At 38.8% G+C, this 23,696-nt stretch overlaps 1 protein-coding gene and 1 non-coding gene across 6 annotated transcripts in view; both read left to right on the forward strand.

The window, feature by feature from the left end:
- The window catches only part of Jakmip2 (janus kinase and microtubule interacting protein 2), a 172,124-nt gene that overhangs the window by 81,225 nt on the left and 67,203 nt on the right, over positions 1–23,696 (forward strand). For 4 of the 5 annotated variants that reach the window (XM_046460160.2, XM_046460161.2, XM_046460163.2 and 1 more), the window contains exon 2: positions 16,168–16,440. The exons of the other annotated variant lie outside the window; for it this stretch is intronic. In XM_046460160.2, coding sequence (XP_046316116.1) covers positions 16,312–16,440 — 129 coding nt within the window. In that variant the 5' untranslated portion in view covers positions 16,168–16,311. The remainder of the gene's footprint in view (positions 1–16,167; positions 16,441–23,696) is intronic. 5 annotated transcript variants of the gene reach the window in all.
- Positions 9,635–9,741, forward strand: LOC124103791 (U6 spliceosomal RNA). Its single transcript, XR_006855275.1, has one exon. It is a non-coding gene; the product is annotated as a U6 spliceosomal RNA (small nuclear RNA).

The following is a 23,696-nucleotide window of genomic DNA, read 5'->3' on the forward strand; positions in this document are numbered from 1 at the left end:
CCCATAATGAAGTGGAGATCTTTACCCCATATGTTGGTCCAAAATGTCTTTGTGCACTTATATACAAACATGTACACTCAGGAGTATATGTGTATCTATCTATGTACTTGTGCATACATATAACTAGTTTTCTTTTTTATAAGAATGACATTGTACTTTGTGCTTCATTCATCATTTTTCTCTTGAGTAAATAATGTTTTGACATTCATCTAGGAATATTGGTTTATGTAGATCTACTTTTATACTTTTAGACTACTGTACAGTCCCTGACATACCACTTTAGAAAACTGGTATCAAGTTCTTCATTGTTACTTTTTAAAATGCTATAAAACTTTTATATTTACCTTGCTTATCTTTATTTCACTTTTCTAGGATGTAAAGTCCATAAGGGCAGGAATTTTTGTATATTCTAGTCAAAATTCTAACTCCAGCACCTAAAACTGTGTACCTCCAAAAGATAAAATGTACAAATGCTCTGTGGCTGTATTCTGCTTCCACATAGTTATGATGTACCCCTGTTGTCCTGTTAATAAGAGGGTATTCATCTGGGCACAGGGACCATCACCCTCCACTCTTAGCTACAATGCCAGACATAGCACCTTGCCTAGAGCAGGAGCTCAGGGTTTCAGAGACAAACAGTGTAGCACACTGTTTAATACTTCCGTCAGATTGATGTGGCTCTACATCTCAGCTCCTGGGATTCTGATGAAATAGCAATCTAAAGAGGGTTGCCATCAGCTTCCATCTGCTGCTCTCTCCCCATCTCCTCTGCTCCCACTCTGGTCTACTGTAGTACCATCTCTAAGCTGGAGTTTTGCAGTGGCCTCAAACCAATCTCCTAGCCTTCACCCTTATGCTAATTCTTCTGCTCTTACCAGAGCTGTCAGAGTGAAAGGTGAAAACCTCAGTCAAGTCAGGACACTGATTCCCTTGAACCCTTCAGTTGCTCCCACCCACTCTGGATAAAAGCCCAAGTCAATGTAAAAGGGTCTTAATAGCACAGCAGGGTGCACACTGCTGCCCTCTGGTGGGTGTCTGCCCTCAGCTTGGCTGCTTTCCCAGCTCTCATTCCCTGAACCCCACTCCCATCAGCCTCCCAGCAATTCCTGGAACTTGGACGCCTAAGCCACACTGGAGCTTTGGTAACTTCTCCTCCCTCATCTGGAAAACTTTCCTCTAGGCACACACATGACACACTCTTCCAGCCCTCAAAGATATCCAAATAGCATTTACTTAGGTCTGAAATCACAACCCAGCTTGCACAATTCCTATCACCCTCTGTCCTACATTAATTTTTTTCCATAACATTTTATCATATGTATGTATTATGCTCTTTGCGTGTCTCTCCCTACAAACATGAGCCAACAATGTTATATTTTATTTGTTCATTGCTATACCTTCCATGTCAAAATAGTGCTCAGCTGGGCATGGTGGTATATGCCTATCGTCTCAGAGACTCAAGAGGCTGAGGATTGCAAGTTTAAAACCAGTCTCAACTTAGTAAGACTCTAAGCAACTTAACAAGATCCTGTCTCAAAACAAAACAACATTTTTTAAAAAAGGGCAGGGGATGTGGATCAGTGATAAAGTGACCCTTGGTTCAATCCCTAGTACAACCCCCTTTCCCCCCTCAAAAATACCAAACCAACAGTGCTCAGCAGCCATGAAGTGTTTAATATCCATTGGTTGAAGAAACTGATTTTAATACAGAGCACTTTTGACACATACCATACTAAACTTTACCTGCATTAACCCATGTGACTTTTAACACCAGTCAACAAGGAAGGCACCACAGTGATAAAGAGAACAAGCTCTACAGTCAAATACATCTTCCCCAAATCCAGTAACCTCAATACGACCATAATTCTTACCAAATCTTCTCATAAAATATTTACCCAATTCTTCCTTATTCCCTGGACCACATGGCAGATTCTCTCTCATCTTTCAAGACTCAGCATGGCCATCCCTTCTGCCAGGAGTACTTGCAGACCTCCCCAGGGAACTGGGTCTCCCCTGAGTGCAGGCAGTGCCTGGTCTGCTGTCTGGTATGGCTCTTATTACATCTTCGGCCTGCAGTTCATTATTTACATGTTGGTCTCTCCCCGTAGGGAAGAGTTGTAGAGAGGCTTCATAAATCATACACTCAGGGCAGAACTAGAAGACTTTTAACACCCAGCTTGAAGCATTAAAAAGATAATGCATGTAAATAGCACAGTGACCAGCAGTAGTAAGCGGTCAATAGTAATTATCATGATGACGATTAGCAATGGTACTAGTATTCATCTGCCACAGTACGACGTGAATAAGCAGGTGAAGTGTAGTAATTATTGCCACAAATGCTATTTGCTAGGATATTATAGGCCAGGACCCCAGAGCTTTGGAATTTCAAATATTGCTTACTATACAAGAAGGAAATACCAGCTATAGAATCTTCTGAGATTCTAGGATGTGGATGAAGCAATTTTGAGCCTTTGAGATTCTGTTTTCACTAACAAAGATGTCCATAGAAGAGTTTAAAACTTGAAATGAGAAATTATAGTTCCTAGTTTCAGTGCTAGAAGGTAATAAATCAAAGAAAATATGTTTTCTTGGATATTAATATCTAACATTTGAACATGCATTGTGCATTGCTTAATTTTCTAAGTCCTCCACACTTATTATTGGTGTACTGCAAAGTTCAATGTGGGGCAAAATAACACTATGATTAACACAATGGTGACTTACAACCTTTCCTATAATAGTCATGTTTAGGGGAATAATGTTAAGATTTTGTGGGTTGAAGGAGTTTATTATTGCCAATGACAATTTCATTTTGGCTTCTCTTATGTATTTTTCCAACAAATATTTCCTTTTTGAGTACCTGCTGTGAGGTACTGTGCTAAACACTAGGGATAAAGTGGTGACCAGGCCCAGGGAAAACCCTGTCTGCAGAGCCAAATCAAATGGCAATACTGAGAAAAGAAAGTATTATAGGAAAGGGCTTTTATTTCCTCCAATGATTTTATATCCTTAAGTTCTGAAAGATGTGCCCGGACGGAGGCTGGTGGGCAGGGAAGGCGTCCTTAAGAAAGAAAGGGTGATAGCAAACAGAACCTCTGTGATTTCCAAAAACAGACCCATTCAAGTTGACGTCAGGACTGGGCAGCTCAGGAGAAGGGGCTGTTGTCCACTCAAAAGTCTGTTTTGGCCCAGTCTATCCCTATTAAGTCAGGTTTGCAGGGAAACAATTGTTCTGTGACCTGCTGTGACTTATGGCTTATTCCCTCAGAAGAGAGCAGAGGCAGCTTCAGAGCCACAGCACCCCAGACTGAGCACCAAGCTCTCTGTGTTTGCCTTGATCCCCGTCTCCTGGCTTCAGTTCGTCATCTGCCTTTATATTTTCTCTTTACCCTACTTTCCTCACTGAACACTTCTGTGTTTTGTTCTATACAGAAACATTATTTTGTTCAGATTACAGAAGCAATATCACAATTATTATAGAAATCTTTTGGGTGGAGAAGAAAAAAACCTCAGTTTAAATTAAGATCTTTCATCATCCACCCCTGGGGGGGTGGGCGGGGACTTACTGCTCTCTGAACGAGTCTTTATATAAGTAAACACATGGACTACTTCCTTATAAATGTTCTAAATCATATTATGTTGCAGTCTGTTTCTATAAAATGCTTGAAAATTGATTTCAAATAAGGTGTGGAATAAAGTTTCATAGGTCAATCAATCAATCAATCAATCAATAGTAAAAAGAGAGTGCTGCTCTTCCTCAAGTGTGATTTCTATAAAAACACACTGGAGTATTTCTGGTATGGCTGAGTTTAGCGGCTCTAGACTAAGGTTGTCTGTGTTGTATACTGACTTGCTTTTTACATCTACATAGTTTTATATAGTCAGTATTTCTACTTTGATATTTTTCCTTACTGTAATATTTAGAGTGCAAAAATATTAGTTCATGTTATTTCTAAGCACATGGATGACTCCTTTAATCTCAATGGATTTACTGACATCTCAACATTCTTCCAGTGTCCCATGCACAACAGTTGTGTATCAATCTGGCCGTTTCTTTATTACCTCACTACTTCCTAACTATTAGCACATTATTTACTTGAGAACATTCATGACTAATATGTTTCTGCAACATGTACACTCAGAAAAATAAGAAATTATATTTCATCTATGTATGATATATCAAAGTGCATAAATGTGTTCTACTATAATGAATAATTAATTAAAACAAATAAAAACATTAATTTTTTAAAAAAATAAGCTTCAGGTCCATATACATCTTGATTATACCATTGACCTCACTCTGACTTTGAGTCACAGACTTGCCTCCTATTAATTTAATTTTCCATCCATAATTGGGAATAATAATTGTATATATGACTGCATAATCTTTTTATTAAGATTGTGCAGTCAGACATACTTTTTATTAAGTCCAAAATGGGAAGATCCATATAATTTGCTGCATTGCACAAGGCTTAGCACAAAATAAGTACCCCATAAAAAGAAGTTGTTGAATCATGAAGAAAATGGTGATGGTGAGATGGATTAGAGTTCTTTCATCTTAGGAAAGTGAAAAGCCCTCTACCCTGCATCTAGCCCACATTTTACTGTTTTTACATGTACGTCAGCATTAGATTCTCCTTTGGACCTACCTTTCTGGTTTCTTTGGGTTCTAGTCTACTTAAAAGTAAATTGAAACATGCCTCTTAAGAAAGCTGATCAAATCTTGGTCATTATTAAATAAAATGCAAATTCAGTATCTAGGCAGTCAAGAATAGGCATCATTTATCACCTCATTTTCCTAACACTACATCTGTTGGTTTTTCAGAACTGAACCTTCCACATCTGATGCAGTAGTAGCAATATTCTTTTAACTATTGATTGATTAATTGAACTTGTATCAATACTACCTTGGAGTGACTTTCTGACTTCCCTTGATCCTATTTTTCTTTCATGTTTCAGTTTTAACCCTATTTGTTCAGAAATAATTATTCAAAATCTGCTTTGTGCCAGCACTGTACTAAACACTGAGATTCAAAAATGAGACAGGAGGCAAGTGGACATAATCCTGGTCCTACGATGCAATCAATTCCTTTGATCTTCACTCTGTGTGTGTGTGTCCACGTCTTTTGCATTTATGCAGTCTCCTTTGGTAGATATATATTGTATCATCTTCAGCTCTAACATTATGCTTTGCACATAATTATGGTTTAAGAGATCATTGTTAATCAGATTTTAAAATGTTTTTCCTATGGAATATGGCTTATGGTGTTACATTAAGTACTTTCCATTAGTTGACCTCACAATCTTAATTCCAAGAATCCATCTATTGGACCCCCCCCCCAAAATTCATATATATATATATATTTCCCCCCCTAAACATTCATCTCTGGGACAAAACTCAAAACAGATTCCTAAATATTTTTAAAAACTAATCTTTGTCACTCTATAACTTGTTATTATATTATGCCATAATATAGCACAGTAGAAATATTGATAGCTAGTCAGAGTGCAGATCATTAAATATAATTCTTTATAATAAAAAACTATCTAATATATCCCAAACTATTTTATTTTAAAAGTTTATGTACTTTTACCTAAGTCATATTAATCAGTGTAAATTTTTGTAAATTGAATTTATTTTTGTAAATTGAATTTTTCCTGCCTTTTTAAAAACAGAGACACATATTATTCCTCCCCTATATATAGAAATCTCTGCTCATGTTTGACTCTTTGCAAAGGTTTGGTAGGATTTTTTCTTTCCTTTTAATTCAAGGCCTTTGAAAGCAGTTACCAAGGAAACTACAGAATAGGTTACACATGTTTCACTTACACCTAAAATAGGAAATCTTGCTGTCAGCTATAAATATAATTCTATGAAAACCCCTCCCTCCAATACTTTCAGTGTGTTTCTTTAACCTACATACCACTTTTTAACAATAGTGCACACATACTGTGGTGCCTGCTCTGATGGGGCTCTGATGGATCTTCCTGGCTCTGGCTAGCTTTGAATACATATTTTTCTCCTATTGTGTTTGGGGTTTCTCCCTCATGTCCAGTGAAGTCGATACCTGTCACTCCACAACAGCTGTTAGAACACTTTGAATCCAGAGAGAAAAGACAAAGACAATGACATAAAAATTTATGGCACTTAGAGAATTAACTTTGCTAAACTAATCTTTGTAGAAGCCTTCTAAATCCAGACAAAAGAATACGAAGCAAGATGATTTCTTCAGTGCCGGGACAGCAGCAGTGATTTTAAAAATGTTGGCATATGGCTTAACATTTTTTTTTATTTTATGGTTTAATTCACTCTTGCATCAAGCTTTAACTTTTGCCTGAACTCAAAATAGTTATTCAAGGGATCTCATAAAGTAATTTCCCATAATAAATCTTATCATAATGATCTTTGTAGAAACTGTGAAATAAGTTTCTCAGTGTCAGTGTTTTCCATTGATCAGGGTCAATATTAATTAAGCTGAACTTGGTGGTACTATGAGAACAAAGATGAGTAAGACACAGTTTTACTCTTAAATGGGACTCAGTCACCTGAAGATTAGTAATATACAGGGTTGTGGCCCCCTCCTCCTAACTGTTCTTTCTATGTCCAGTCTACCCCTTTAATCTGTGCTAGAGGATCATTACTAAAGTCAAACTTTTCTCAAGTCTCAAGGAAATCCTTGATGACAACCCATAGCAATGATGGGTGAAGCCCAAATCTCTTAGCACTGTCTATCCTGTCCCCCTCAATTGGCCACGCTCATGTCTCCAAGCTCATCTCTTGTTGCTTTACCACTCACTTTGGAAACTATTACCAAAAATTTTTAATACATATTTTTAGTTGTTGATGGAACTTTATTTATTCATTTATTTATATGTGGTGCTGAGAATTGAACCCAGTGCCTCATACATGCGAGGCAAGTACTCTACCACTGAACCACAGCCCCAGCTCCCACTCTTACCAATATTTTTCTTCAACTATCTTTCATATTCTTTCTTACTTCTAGACCTTCATATTCCATCCTATTCCTCCTTGACCATTTTCTAGATGATTCCCTGTCATTTTACAGATCTATTTTTATATATCACTTTGCCTATGGAATCTTTGCTGATTCGCAACTCCTATCATTGATGCAATTATCACACTGTTTTAAGTGTCTGATTCTCCCTCTGGGAAGGGAAGGGATCCTGCCTTTCTTGCTTAGCACAGACATGTCCTCCACCAGGCATTTTGCAACTATTTATAAATTAACAAGTGAATGAATTAATGAATGAGTGACGAATGCTATAGAAACCATCTTCAAAGAGAAAACAAAAACCCATGTTAGGTAAAAATTCATTCTACCCAGTGCCTTGGTCAGCTTGCTTGCCACTGTGACTAAAAGACCTGACAGGAACAATTTTCAAGGAGGAAAAGTTAAGGCTTTCATAACCCAATCATTTCACCTGAAAACTCTTGCATTAAGCTTTTGGGGGACACCTTTAATCTAAGCCATAACACCCAAGGAATAGCAAAGAGGTGTAAAGGAAAGTAATATGAAGTGATATTTGATCTGACTTTAAAAGATGAGTAGTCAGGATTTCACCAAGAAGTTGAGAATAGAACAGGGAAGTCAGAGAACCACCAGGGCAGTCGACTGTTTGCATAGTAGCTCAGTTCTGGATGAATGCCACATCATTTAGATCTCAACCTAGACATCACTTCTGCCAAGCCTTCCTGACACTCCCCTGCAGGAGGTTCAATGTCTCTTATATTTATGCTAAGAGCTCTCTCCAGCTTTATATGCTATGAATAATGTTTCTAATATGAAATTTTAAACCTGAGATCTATAAAGCAATTCATCAGGAGCAACCACTTTTTGTTGTACATATGTTGCACTCTTTTGTGTAAAAAACTTAATGCATTAGCATGAAATAAGTTTTAATAGTAATAATTGCTTTTATTGTTAGAGATAAAGAGGGCGGTTTGGTGGAAAAATAGGAAAGAGATGAACATAAAGAGATACACAAGCCTAGCATTTTACAATTCTGAAGATGCACAATCACTACCATGCTGAATGTCAGTATTTCAGTTTCATTTTCTTTTAACAGATCTGTAATGGAGTAAAAGCCTTTTGACCCCATAGCCATGCCACCACATTTCCTTTATACAGGGAAACTAGAGCTGCAGGGTTAGACTCACTTTTAAATAGCAGCCTCTCTCCTTTACATTAAATTTCAGTGTCAAATCTCACAAATGCCCAGTGAGACATTCTTCCTGTATAGAGAAGGGTTTCAGGAGTGTTAGCATGTCTCTGCAGGCTACCAGGAACTGAGTGTGCAAGTTTAATTCATATATTTTAAACAACAGCATCTCACTCAAAAGTGCCATCTTTGGAAAAGAATGTAGACTTAGACAAACTAACAAGGCTTTGTTAGAGTGGACATTTCCAAATATTAATTATGAAAAACTGCTGAAGCATTTAGCTGCATACATGTGAATTCCAGCTATTTTATGACAGTTGCTTTCGAGAATCATAACTTGGTGGCAACAGCCTTATTGAAAACCCTGAGATTAGTAATGACTTTATTCAGCACATAGCTGGAGGCAAGACTGGCTACAAAGCCAAGGCCCCTGAGAATAGTGATCCTGTCATTGCAGGTCGTATTTCTCCAGAAGCATAAGCATTAATTTCTTTCGTCTTTTCAGAGGTCTCTGTGCCCTCCCTGCCCTGTCTTTTTTACACAAAGAGGTGTAAAAAATTTATTGCTTCTATCCTTTGTATTAAGCTGGTGTTTAGTGGATAATTATGTCCTGAAAAAACTGTAAGTATGATAATAATGATAATAATTTACTAGTCATTTCTTATACTTTAACCCATTTATTCTTAGAAAGAGCTCAGTAAGAACTTTCCCTTCCCCAATTGCACAATAAGAGTACCTGTAGAAGTTTAAGTAACTTCTCTAGAATACATTGCTAGCAATTTAATTCAAAGCCAGTTTTTCTGATTTCAGATTTCAGGCTCTTGACCACCATTTTCTACCATTCTATGTTCTTAGGTCCCCAGCTGACCTTTCCATTCTGAGCCATAGCTGTAGTCTACTGGCAACGGAATCTGAATTCTGCCCTTTAAAATGCATTGTAACTAAGAAGCTCTGGAGACTGACAGATGTGTATTTGAGCTGCAGCTCTGACATTTCATGATTGCAGTATTTTCCAAGTTAATTAAATCTTTCAATTCTCAATTCCTCTATCTAAAAAATAATGAGTAAAAATTAGGAAGAGTTGAATGGAGTAGCTCTAGCATTAGTGGTTAGCACCAGGCATGACACAGAGTAAGGGAGAAGTCCACTCTGGGCCAGCTCCCATGCCAGGTCCCTTATGAAGTCTTCATGCCTTCTCCAGCCACATGGTGCTGTTCCACAGCTTTTACCCTTCATAGCTTTCTAGAATTTGTTTTCTCTTTGCAGCTACTTGTTTCTTCTTTATAGACTGGAGGTCAGTGAAGGATTGGATTGATACCTGTGCTTCTTAACATCTACAAAAAGTCAAGCTCAGTAAATAGTGCCTATCTTTTTTTGATCAAATATGTGGCCACATTTCTGTCAAAGAATTGTGTAGTATTTTAGGATGGAAGAGCCAGTAGAAATGTAGTTAGTTCTCACTTAGGCAGCACACATACTGAAATTGGAACAATACCAGGAAGATTACCGTGGACTCTGTGCAAAGATGACCTGAAAATTTGTGAAGCATTTTGTATTTAAAAAATATATGACTAGACACCAATATTAGGGTTTCTAGGATATTATTATTTTTCTGAACAGACTCTGCAGCCAGGATTATAACCTGAGATCAATGCATAGATTTATCATGTTTTAAATACTTACGGTAGCCCAGATATGGAATCAACCCAATTCATAGATAAACAGAAAAAGAAAAATGTGCTGTACATATAAAATAGAATACCACTCAGTCTTTAAAAACAAGGAAATCATATGCAACAACATGGATGAACCCAGACAGCATCGTGTTAAATGAAACAAACCTGGCACAAAATGACAAATATTGCATAATCTCACTTATTTAGGAAATCTAAAAAGTCAAGTTCATAAAAGCAGAGAACAGAACCGGGGTCACCAGGGGCTAAGGCAGGGGGTTGGGTATAGAGAGATGATAATTTTAAAAAAGTAGAGAATTTCAGTTAGGAGAAATAAGTTCTGGAGATCTATTATATAACATAGTGAATACAGTTAATAACAATATATTATATAACTATAAAATTGATAAAAGAGTAGATTTTCAGTGTTCTTACTTTGATAAAATAAGTATGTGAGGTAATGCATACATTAATTAGTTTGATTTATCCATTCCCTAATGTATGCAAGTTTCAAAACAACATATTTTACAACACAGATTTTTGTCATGACAAAAAGAAGGCTAAATGGGAACAGTTATGGTTTAAATACGAGGTGTCCCTCAACAGCTCATTCATGAAGCAATGCAAAGAGGTCAAACGAATAGATTATAAGAGCCTTAACCTAATCAGAACCTTAATCCAGTTGAATGGATAACTGGGTGGTGACTATAGTCAGATAGGGTGTGTGTGGCTAGAGGAGGTGGGTCACTGTGGACATGTACCTGGTGAGCAGAGCTCTTCCTCTGCTACCTGATGGCCACTGCCTGCTTTCCTCCTCCACACCCTTCTGCTTCACTTTGAGCCCAGAGCTAAGAGTCAGCTGTCTGTGGATTGAGACCTCTAAAACCATGAGCCCCAAATAAACATTTCCTCCTCGACTTTGTTCTTCATAGATCTCTTGATCACAATAATGAAAAAGATGACTAAAACAAACTTCTAAACCTGGAAATTTTATTTAAAGGAATAGATTCTGAGTTTACCTGAACACTAAAAGATATAAAAGGACTACTCCTGGGAGTAGGTAAGCTCAAGATGATTTCAAATGTGGCGCCATGCTTGTGGTCTCCAAAAGTCATAGAGGAACAGCCTTGGTGAGAAAGAACAGGGGTGTCATTTGCTCATGTTGAGTTCACTCCCTTCTCTGTTTTTCTCACTCAAGAAGTTCTTTCTTTCTTTCTTTCTTTCTTTCTTTCTTTCTTTCTTTCTTTCTTTCTTTCTTTCCTTCTTTCTCTCTTTCTATCTTTCTTTCTTTCTTTCTGCCAAGATCTAAATAAGTCTGTAAAGAACCAAGAACAGAAGGGCTTTTTAATATAAGAAGCCTCCCATAAGTGTAGACCCTCAAGGATCATAATTTTTGCACATCTCCTAAAATTCATACCCAATTGAAGTACCTTAAGGACAGTGCTTATAGGCTACTTCATATCTTCCACCTAAATCAATGGTAGAAATGGAAAACAATCAGATTGTCCATTTTCCTGAGTTGTGAGCCCAATAAGAGCACAACTTGCCTTCTTTGGTTAAATTGTCAAACAGTCGAATGTTGTAAGTACTGTAGATCCCTGTGCCTCTCACCCCATTTTAAAGGTGAGAAATGTTGAGGTCTTGAGAATTAAATGGTTTATTCCAAATCACATAGGTGACAGTTAAACTCCATAGCATATACTGTACCAGACGCCCTCGAAGAGGCCTGTGAGCCAGAATCCCCTGGCAGCAACTATAGAAAAATCCCCAGATCACCAAGGCTCTCCCATATATTTCAATGCAATCAGACCAAAAATTTGGGTAGCTCTACTCTAAAACACTACATGATATTTCCTCCTCAGTGTCTGTTAAATGAGTGAGTGGTGTCTGTTATTCTTCCATTAACAATCTATTCCTGCATTAAGTCTTGCTCTTGATCAGCAATCCTCCGTTTAAAATGCAAATAATCCTGGGAGTCTTTCCATCGTCTCTAATATCTTCATCAGAGATGTCATAACAGAGAACTCAACCACTGTGACTGTAGGAGGTGCCTGATATAATGGAGTAGGGCCACAAGGATAGAATAAAATTCTATTTGATACCTCATAATGTTGTCAGAGGCTTCCACTGCCTGACCCTGTAGCTATGAGAAGCTGACCTTAAGGCACTTATGCAAAAGCAGCACAAGTGTCCATCAGGTGATGAGTGGATATATAACTTACAGTTTGTCCACACAAGGGAATATTATTCAACAGTAAAAATAAATGAAGCGCCAGATGTGGTGGTGCCCACCTGTAATCCTAGCAACTTGGGAAGCTGATCAGGAGGATGGAAAGTTCCAGGCCAGCTTCACCTTAGCAAGGCCCTTAAAACCAAAAAATAAAAAGAGCTGGATATGTAGCTCAGTCAGTGGTAAAGCACTCCTGGGTTCAATCCCCAGTCATCCCCGCCCCCCAAAAAAAATCCTATAAAAAGAAATGAGGTATCAATATATGCTGAAACATGGATGAATCTTGAAAAAATTACACTAAAGTAAGAGGTCAAATGAATAGATTATAAGAGCCTTAACCTAATCAGAACCTTAATCCAGTCGAATGGATTAACTAGGTGGTGACTATAGTCAGCTGTACATGCAGAAAATAATATATGTTGTATGATTCTGTTTATACAAAATATTCAGAATGGGCAAATCCATACGAAAAGTAGATTAGCAGTTGACAGGGAGAGCTAAGAGTTTGGGAGAGGATCTCAAAATGACTACTAACCAATACAGGTTTTCTTTTAGGAATGATGAAAATGTTCTAAAATTGAATGTGATGATGTTTGTACAACCTTGTTAATATATACTAAAAACAACTGAATTACGCACTTTATGGGGAGTGAGTGACTTTTATCTCATAAAAAGCTACACCTTTAATAGTGAATTTAGAGAATGAAATTGCCAGGCACCCATCACCACTAGAGAAGATGTTAGAAAGTTCTATGCCATCAGAGGGGTGCATAGGACCATGGTTGTGTAGTTTCCCACCTTAAGATATCCATAAGCTGATTCTAATTTCCCATGTTGCTTTTTTCTCCCCTGGACATTTATCTAATTCTTTTACCCATTCTTTTTCTTCAGCTTTTATGGGATTACGTTCCTACTTCCCAGATTAAAAATACATGAAATCAGGTGCATAGTATTATAATTCTTTGGAAAGGATTATAAATGAAAATGCAAAATGTATCTATTGTACCTGTTGCTTTGCAGATTTTGGCTACAAGCAGTTCCTGAAAGTTTGCACTTATTATGTGTAACAGGAGAGAATGTTCAAACCAGTAACAATGTTTAAAAAGAGAACATAATTCCATCAACGTCTCCTTCTGTTAAAGTTGCCACTCTTTTTCATCCCTTCAGGCCCATGTCACCTCTCACATGGATTGTTGAAGCAGTCTGATTTCCTCCCTCCCATCTCTCCCTCTTTAGTAACTAATCTTTCATAACCACACAGTTTACATTTCTAAAACACAATATAAAGGAGTGCGAACCAGAGGATCGGAGTTTGGGTCCCAGTCTCAGACAGCCTGGAGTCACACCTGAGCTTTGCTGCCAACACTTGATCGGCTTAAGCAAATGATCTAATCTTTCTGTGAATGATTTGTCCCTGAATTTTTGTGAGAATTAAATGAGAGTAGAATATTCAGTGCCTAGTCCAAATGATGGACTGCTTGATGGGCGCAGAGTAAACTTGAGAGAATGAGGTTTTAGGAGACTAGTAGTAAAGGTAGTGCATTATTTATGTTAGATTTGAGATGCCAATCAGATACTCAAGTCAGTCACCATCAGCTCTTATTTTTATTATTACACTTAATAGTCAAATATTGCCATTTCCTCACTTCTGCCTAATCAAATCCAAACTCCCTGGTTATCATGCAAGAAACTTTGAAATCTGACCTCAATCTATCTTCTCCCAGTTCACAGCCTTTTCTGAATACATCAGGCAAATCTGTGGCTCCAGGTTTTTGATCAAGTTCTTTCCTCTGCTGCTCCGTATTTTCCATTTTAAAATTCCCACTCTTCATTCAGGAAAGCCATGTGAAAAAATAGGAAGTTTTTTTTTTTTTTTTTTTTTTTTCCCGAGCTCCTTTTTCTTGTGTCCCAACAGCACTTTAGGGGTTTGAGAGAAGTTGGATAAAGAGAATTATTTGAAAGGTAAAGCAGAAAGAACATCCCAGAAGACTGGTTAAGAAAAATAAGGAATGAAGTAGAAGAAAATAATGACTTCCAAGCTTGTGTCAGGAACAACATGTGACAGTCCCATCTAATGATACGAGGAAACTTGGGAGAATGTGGTTTTAGGAGACTAGTTATAAAGGTATTGCATTATTTATGTTAGATTTGAGATGCCAATCAGATACTCAAGTGAATTTGGTAAATAAACAGTGGAATCTACATACAAGTGTGGGGTTTGAAGAATGCTTAGAGCTAATGATATAAAACTGGGAGTCACAGGAGAGGCCAAGAGATATGCTCTGGAGAAGCCTGGGGAACTCCAACCAAAGGAAAAGAAACCAGTTAGCCCTGATTATACTTAAAAGCAATACCTACTTGGTTTTAAGTATAATCATACTTGTCTTTATGCCTAGTAGTGTTCAATAATACTTGCTTAATTCATTTTACTACTAACTGCAAGGAAAGGTTGCTTTTTAGAAGTCTTCCAGCCCTCCAGTTTAATGATCAGGCAAGATTTGCAAAAGCATGAAGGCCAACTCTGGTATCTAGCCCAGGATTGAACATGGTGGACAGTTTAATGACTGTTGTAGACAGGCTCACCCTCCCTGACTCTCCCTATTCCCATGTCTCCCAGACACACTCCAAAGGGCACAGCTCCAGTGCTCATGAGGGATGGCACACAGCCCAGGATCCCAGCACAGCCCTCAAAGATAAATACAAGACCCTTGAGAGCATAGCAGCTGCTGGAACACATGGATGATCAGCAGAACACCCCCCCACACACACACACACTTAGGTGTGGACTGAAGCACCTCAATGTACAAAACACTCTGTTTTTTGAACAACTACATGGGAACCTTTCTCCAGTATCTTGTCATGTTTTTCCCATTGACATTAACCATTCAATCCTCATAATTTTCTGACTTCCCCTTGTTTTTATGAAGTATTTAAGGATTTGTAACAGGCATTTTGATTAGGCCTTCATCACCCATCACCTAGATAAATTCAATAGCATTCTGGCTGATCTCCCTGCCTCCATTCTCTCCCCACTCTGCCATCAGAACACCACACCAAATCTCTTTCCTGTTAGTACTCCCGCCTGCCAGGAACTTCAACAGCTTCTCCACTGCTGACTGAAAAAATATTACAAAATTCTAAGCTTAGAATTCTAGGTCTCTCACCGTCTTTCACTTCCAGGAACCTTTCCATCACTAGTGCCCACCAGCCATATCCATATCCAGACTGTAATTAACAAGACCCCATCTTTTCCATACAATAATCACTGTGGCTTGTCTCTGCTGTGTCTCAGCATTGGCCATTTTCTCAGCCCAGGATGCCTTATCTGTTTCTCCATCTGTTGATGCTGCACCACTCCTTAAGTACCAGGACAATGGTGCCTTCCTCAGGAGCTTTTCTTATTCACCCCAGGCAGAAGGAAAAGTGCTTGTCTATACTTCTGAAACAATTGGTGTGTATTTCTTTAAAACTCTAATCAGAGAGATGATAGTGGTGATGATGGAGAGGATTGTTCTTCTGCCTTGGAACTCTTATTTTATTTTATTTTATTTTATTTCAACATACAGCACCTAGCAAAGCATATGGAAGAAACTCTTAACAGTATTAACTGAATGTCTGCGTAATTCATTTAACCCACTAATCCATTAATACTTAATCCCCACATCTTGTCATTTAGCCATTATATAATCTTCAGTCTACATACATTGGATTTTCTTAAAATTCGAGTTCTGAGCGTTTGGAGACGGCCACATAGGTGACTTTCCTTAAGACCCATGTTCCTTAATGGCCAGAGTATCAGTGACTGACCTGGAAGGGATAAGGATAGAAGAGTGGGCAGATTCAGGAAGAGCACTCCAAGATGGGAAGGTCATATGCTTACAGCTGGAGGAGCAGGGCGTTGACATGATCAGACTAGGCTTTTGGAGAAACCACTGTAAATTCAGTGCAAAGTGTGGAGGAGATGCCAGAGACAGGAGAGCCTCAGGAGGAGGCAGCTGCAGGCCACTCAGGCAGAGAGTGTACCTCCTGGCTCCAAGCCCAGGTCTTTGCCGAACAGTCACTGCTGTCTCTGCCTCTTCTCAGGGCTTCCAGGGCAGATGTGGACACCTTACCAAGGAGCGCCATGCAGTAGATGCTGAAACCACGCACCCCAGGCTAAGAATCAGTAACATGGCAGCACCTGCTTGAAAGGATTACAAACCAACAGACTCCACTTAGAAAGGAACAATGTCCAAGAAAGGGCGAAATAAGGGCGAGAAGCCCGAGGCACTCATTGTCGCCCTTCAAGCTGCCAATGAAGACCTCAGGACCAAGCTCACAGACATTCAGATAGAGCTGCATCAAGAGAAGTCCAAGGTGAGTGAGGGCTTCCTGTGGCCGTGGCCTTGGGAAAGTCCTGGCCACATTCACCTGCAGCAAACACAGCTCTGTCTGCTGGCCCACCCCAGTATGTCCTTTGCCAGAGGGCAACAACCTCTGTATGTATGGTGGTTCTCTGGTTTAAAAATGGTGGAGGGACAGAGAGTGAGATGAGCATGCTCACTAGATGCAGCTCTACCTCCTCAGGAATCTGGTGCCGGAAAGGAGACAGACATACTGATACAAGGACAGCCGCCACCGTTTCCTAACGCTTTATTGTACAACCCTGGATGAGTTCCACCCTTGCTCTCTGTTGAGTATTCCTTCCACAGCATTCAGAGCAGTCCATGGATAATACATCATTTTATTTCACTCTACTGCCCAGTATATTCCAGTGGCTTCCTAACCCTCTTTCAGTCGAAGGATTTCCCTTACCATTACCAGATATGACCTCTAGCCCCCTCTTTGATTCATCCCACACTACCTACCTTCTCTTGATCATGCTGCTCTAGTCTCTTTGCTGGATCAAGAGAGATATGCTAAGCACATTCAGAGTCTTTGCCCTTGTTCTTCCCCTGGTCAGAAATTTGCTCCTTTCCTCACCTCCCTCTGTGGCTGTTCAAGCTTCACTCATCTGACCACACAGATCATTTCCCCAGTGCTGAGGACTCCCTGTGGACTATTCTTTTCATTCTCATTTCATGCTAATTTATATATTTATTTATGTATTTACTTCCTTAGTGCTCATCTTTCCCCACTCAAGTGTCATCTCTACGAAAGGAGAGACTTGGCTTACTTGGTATCTCTAGAGCCTAGATAATATCCATAATTTAAAAATCAACATCTGTTTATTGAATAAAAGGTGATTTCTTCTTTACAACTCAGTTTCTTCATCAGTAAAGTGCTGCCACTATCTCCTGGGGCTGTGAGGAGGTATAAGATAGGTACATAAAAGTACCTGTGAGGATTAAGTAAGAAAATTGTTCACAAGTGCCCAGAGAGCTGCAAACACTCAAAAACTTATTAATATTACTGTTCTTTATAATATTCTCTGAACTTCAGTCAGTTGCTAACCAAATTTAGGAAAATCTTGTTACTTCTCTGAATCTTATCAGTTAAATGGATAAGTTAGCACATATCTCACCAGGGCAGAGTCAATATAAAGCAGTTGTGTCCAAGAAAGCATTTTGAAGTATCCATTATGTACTAAGACGTTTTTGATCCCTGTCATCTGGAGACAACCATATCGGTGTCAAGAAGTCTCATTCAGATAACTGTGTAGTAAGAAAGCAGTCTAGATCAGCAGCACTAGGTCACAAAGCAATGAATGTTCTGATTCCATTTTGTATGGTTCTTATTCTGTGACATCACTATTAAATGTTAATTTGTTATTTCCCCCAAAATTCTATTCCTCCTTGTTTCAACAATAATAATAAATGGGCTTTGGATCAGCGAAACCCACTGCCTCCTGTTTCAGCTAAGCCTTGGCCTTGGATAAACAAACGCTAAAATAAAGTTTACAAAAGAAATTACTTGGTTTCCACAAAGCAAAAGGAATTGTGATTAAAAAAACAAAACAAAACAAAACAAAAAAAGCATTAGTTGGAGAGTCAGAAGTCCTAAGTGTTATCTTTCCCTCTGGAGGAAAATTTAAGTGTCTTAATGTCTCTGTCTGTAATTCAGATGACTGATTCTGTGACTCGATATCTGTGTCTTCTAAGCATCACTATGCAATAGACCAATCTTGGGAACTTGTTAAGAATTGAGATTCCCTGAGCCTCCAGGCCAAGAATTCTAATAATAAAGGAGACAGAGTGGGGACCAGGACTTGTACCACAGCCCAGGCAATTCAGATGGGGGGGCTTCCCAATGCCAACAACCACTCCACTCTAAGACCCCTCCCAGGTCTCACTGCCTGCGAACCTGTCCTTGGTTTTCCCTGGGGCAGAATACTATTTGAAGGGAGATAGACTCCTTTAATTATAGCAACAACAGGATGACAAATGATCTTCGTAGGAAGAGGCTCATTGGTAAGAAGACTGGTAACCATAAATTGTCCCTGCTTGTCAGAAAAGCTCTATAGATTCCCAAGAAACAGAGGCCCCAAGGAAACCACCGTTATCATTTTCCTATACATTCGAGCTTGAATGAGGTTGCCTGTCCCTCTGGGAATGGGCACAGGTGTCCTCTCCCCTTCCTCTGCAGACACTGACAGGACACTAGCAGCAGAATCTCCAATAAAAACACAGCGCTATCTTTCCCTCTCCTGGCTGCCCCTGCCTTTCACCCTGTCTGAGGCAGCTAATTACAACCCAGCACAAAGTCTCACCACCCTTCAGCAGCCTTCCCCAAAGAGCACAGGGAATCTAGAGGGCAAACAAGTCATGAAGCAGTTTTATTATAAATAAATATGACTGTGTTTTCAAAGAACCAGGCTGTAGCAGAAAGAACATGAACAATAGCAAGATGTGAATTTACACCCTTGGTTTGGCTCTGAGGTGCTGATGATAAAATGATACTGCAACTATTAGGAATAGAGTAGTTAAAGAGTGGAAAGCTTTGGGGTGATGGGCCATTACTCATCTTTCCAGCAAGATATATAATCACTTTGACATTTACAAAACATCTATCATGCACAGAACAGAGTCATAAATACTGATAATGTAAATAGCTACAATGTATTGAATGTTTCTATCCATCACACACCTAACACACCCACTCCAGCCTGCCATGACCCCAGCTCTTATCCTGAGCACCTCAGTGACTCTGAGTAGGTCATAGAGCCCTCTGTGTTTTCCTCTTCAGTCATATGAGACAATGGTGGCATCTGCTTCATAGGATATGTGTGTGTGTGTGTGTGTGTATGCAGTTTGTGTCAAGTGTATTAAAGGTGTTCATGCATCTATCTCATTTGACCCTCATTACCTGCCTTGAGGTGGGCATTGTTGTTATCCGAATTTTACAGATAAAGAAACTGCCTGGCAGGTAGGAGGTGCTCCAAACTACTTGCTGAGTAAACTCACTTGAGCCTTCCTAAATGGTTTCCGGACAACTCTGTCTCATAAGCACTGTTATAATGCTTATTTAGGTGGGAAGCCTCAGGCTTGGGAGGGGAAAGGATTTCCACCAAGGTCCATCTTTTCCCAGAGCCAATAAACTATAATATTTTCCTCTGTCTTTTCTCTGGATACCATGAGGCTGGGTCCACTGTTCAGTGTGCATGAACACACCAGGCATGGCAGTGAGATAAGAAGTCCATCCACTAGACTCTCAGTGGCTTGTCCTCTCCTTCTAAGACAATATAATTGTAGTGAGCAGTGTGATCACGTGACAGGGGGGATGAAGGGGCAGAAGCAGAGAAAAGGATTCAAGGGTAGAGGCAGCAGAATAGCAGGCCAGGTGGCAGGGTCTGGGAGGAACTGGCTCCAGACAGGAATGACTAGTCTGCACCCGAATAGCCCTTCAGACTGCAAAGAGCTTTCACCTCCTCAGAGCAAGCCTGGGACAATGGCAGGGCGTGACTAGTATTCTGATTTCACTGAGGAAGAAAACCAGTTTCAAATTGTTTAACTCATTCACTCCCAGTGACACAGCAACTGAGAAGCTAAAATGGGAATTCCCTCTGTAAGCAAAAGAGATCTGGGGAATGCTGAGCATCTAACTCCACTGTGTGCCATTGTCCCCAGGGCACTCTCAGAAAGCTTTCTCTCTCCTCAAGTGCTCAGACCCTTCAGGTTCAAGGCTCAAATTGGGGGTTGGATATTTATTTCAATGTGCACCTTTACCACTGTTTTCAAGATAACTCAAAGCAAGAAATTTAAAAAATACTAATCCTTTGAACTTCCTCAAGTTGTAAAGCTTCTTATAAGCAAACTTTCTGTAGTGGTAGCTTTTCCCTCCTCCATATCTCCTGATGGAACGTTACAAGGCACACGTGAAAATTCCCACCAGTGAGGATATGGGGAAAAGGTACACTTACACATTGTTAGTGTGACTACAAATTAGCCCAACCACTTTGGAAAACAGCACAGAGAGTCCTCAAAAGACTAGGAATGGAATCATCAGAAGACCCAGCTATCCCACTCCTTGGTATTTATCCAAAGGAACTAAAACCAGCACACTATAGTGATGCATGCATACCAATGTTTATAGCAACACAGTTCATTTAGCCAAGTTATAGAGCCAGCCTAGGTGCCCATCAAGAGATGAATAGATAAGGAAAATGTGGTGTATACACACAATGAAGTTTTATCAGCCACAAAGAATGATATCATGTCATTTGCTGGTAAACAAATGAAACTGGAGATTATCATGCTATGTAAAACAAGCTCAACTCAGAACATCAAGAGTCAAATGTTTTCTCTTATGTGAAAGTTAGGGCTGAGGGGAAGGGGGAGCTTATGAAAATAGAAAGGAGATCAATAGAGTGGAGGAAGCAGATGGAGAGGGAAGGAGGAGCGGGCATGGGGAAGTACTGGGAAATGAAATCTACCAAAGTAGTCTATGTCCATACATGAATATACCACAATAAATTGTATATATATATATATATATATATATATATATATATATACACACACACACACATACACATATATAATTATAATCACTAACAAAATAATAATAATAATAGTACTAATAATAATAGAAGGGAGATCAGTAGAGTAGAACCAACTGGATCAGGAGAGGGGGGAGGGAAAGAAAAGGCAAGGTACTAGGGTATGAGATTGATCAAAATGTGTTTTATATGCATGTATTAATTATGTTACATACACAATGAATGCCACAGTTATGTATAAATATAATGCACCAATAAGTTAAAAAAAATAAAAGGAATGAGGAAAAAAAGAAAAAGAAAGCAAATCCTCACCAGCTGACTGAGAGTTTAGCATTCCAGGAACATCCAATGCAGATAACCCAAGTGGAAGCCTCTGTAAGCTTGTTCTGCTTTGATAACCTCTTGGCCCTTACCTTCCCTTTGACTGGGATCCAGCTGCTAATCCTAGTTCTGTGATCACATTAAAGTTCACACCATCACCATCTTTACCTCAGCAGAATTTACCTGGCGTTTTTCAAAGGCCAGACTAGAATGAGGACAGAAGATAAAAATACAACGTGTGGCCTGTGTAAGGTGGCCATGAATTCTCTTCCTTCTGTCATCGTTTAACCTTTCCCTAGTAGGATTAATGCTTCCTAATGATCATTTTTCCCCATAGGACTCCAGGGTGGAAGGGATGTGAAAACTCATCCTTCAATGACCTGTTCACAGCTCCCTCCAACCTTGCCCTGGCCCGCCCTCCACCCCACAATTTGTGCCTACACCTCTTGCTGGTGTCTTCCAAGCTAAGAGTCCATACCACCAGTGCCAGCAAACTCAGTACAGAGGAAACCCAGTTTCACCTGTGAACTTCTCTTTCTGTTTGGAAAGCAGTTATGGTCTTCATAACATTATATAGTAATGTCAGTCTTATCACAATAATATAGGTCCTTATGTTTTTGTTGGTAGTATTAATATAACATTGTATGATAGTATATTATTATATGCAACAGTATTTATCAAAATCAGCACTATAGTATCTACCATATATTAATGGTCATGAATCTCCTATATGCTGCAGGCTTTCCAAAGGATTTTTGATATATTGTTTAACTGAGTCCCCACCACAACCACCTTAGAATGATATCACCAATATTAATTTACAAATGAGAAACTGAGGCTGACAGGTGAGGCAGCTTGGACAAAGGCCGGTTCCCTGACAACTAAAATAAGTGGACATTTAAAAATGTTAAATATTACTGTATTCCTTTGAACTTTGATTTTATGGGTTATTTTAATTGATAGGCAGGAAGGGAAGTGCTTTTTTTATATTTGGTTTTGACTTCAGATTGGAATGTATTTTCCCCGCATCTGTATTTTCACATTTTTCTTTTTGTTCATCTCACCTCCTATCTACACAAATAAAAGGTTAATGTTTATAATTTGAAAGAAATAACAAAATCACAGGGAGACACTGTCTCATATACCTGAAGAGAATTAATAATAATTAATTTTATTTATTTATAATTAAATTATAAATAACTTTATATGGGTGTCTTCTATCATAGCTAATGATAATATTACCTTATATGTCATAGTACTTTACAGGACAAGTTTTTTTCCCATGTGTTTTCAAATTTAACCCTAGAAACAACCATTTCAGGAATTTTCCAAGTAAGTTTCTTAGAGATAGCAGATGATAAAAGAGAAATGTAGATCCAGAATTTCTTATCCTTTTTCCATTTTTACTACAGTTTTTCATTGTTCTAGGAAGAATTGTTAGAACTTCCCATTGTAACTTATTACCTGATAGCTCTTGTGGTTGTGACACTGTGCCAAACACCTAACATAAGTACATCCTGCTGAAATTGGAAAGAACTAAGTTTTCATCACTTGAGATAAAGTGTCTTTCCAATGTCTTATATGGAAGAAAAACTGAGTTTCTATATCTATTAAAAATAAGACCCTTTTTCTATAAAGATGCATTTTCTAGAATAGGGATTAGCAAAATTTTCCTGTAAGGGGAAACGTAGTAAATATTTTAGAGTTTAGACACAGAGTATCTGTAAAACTGCTCAACTAAACTGTACAATAAAAGCAGCCTTAGGCAATATGTAAATGAATGGACATGCTGTGTTCCAATAAAACTTTATTCATAAAAGCAAGAAGCAGGATGTATTGGACCATGGCTATTATTTGGCCCATCCTCGTCTGGAAGATATGTTCTTCCATTCACTCTATTCAAAATATTGCATTTTTAACTTATAATTACTATAAAAATGATTAACAAGAAATTTCACATTCCTTACCTTACCATAAGTCTTCAAAATCCCGAGTATATCAGAGCAAATCTCAACTCAAACTTGCAGCATTTCAAGTGCTCAGTGCATCTAATGGCCACCACCCTGGACAACCAGCTGTAGAGCATTCAAGAGAACAGGCATCTAGGAAGGGGCCTTAGACCTGAGCTGGAGCAGAGTAGGATGAAGGTGAGTTAAAGATGCCTGACTACTTATTTCACCAAGTCCCCTTGGGTTCCAAGCTCTTTTAGAATAACCATCCTGAGAATAATCACTGTGCCTTTAAAAATGAAGTATTCATAAAATGCTATGTGGACCTAGAATATACTCTTATAGATAAAGGTAGGTAAGCTATTGAGGTAAGTAAAATCTCAGATACTTAATAATTACCATGATTTAAATAGACTTTGAATCTT

This window comes from Marmota monax, unplaced genomic scaffold (assembly GCF_021218885.2).
Source record: "Marmota monax isolate L192 unplaced genomic scaffold, Marmota_monax_Labrador192_F-V1.1 WCK01_AAM20220418_F8-fsc00006, whole genome shotgun sequence".
In the NCBI taxonomy this organism is placed as follows: Eukaryota; Metazoa; Chordata; class Mammalia; order Rodentia; family Sciuridae; genus Marmota; species Marmota monax.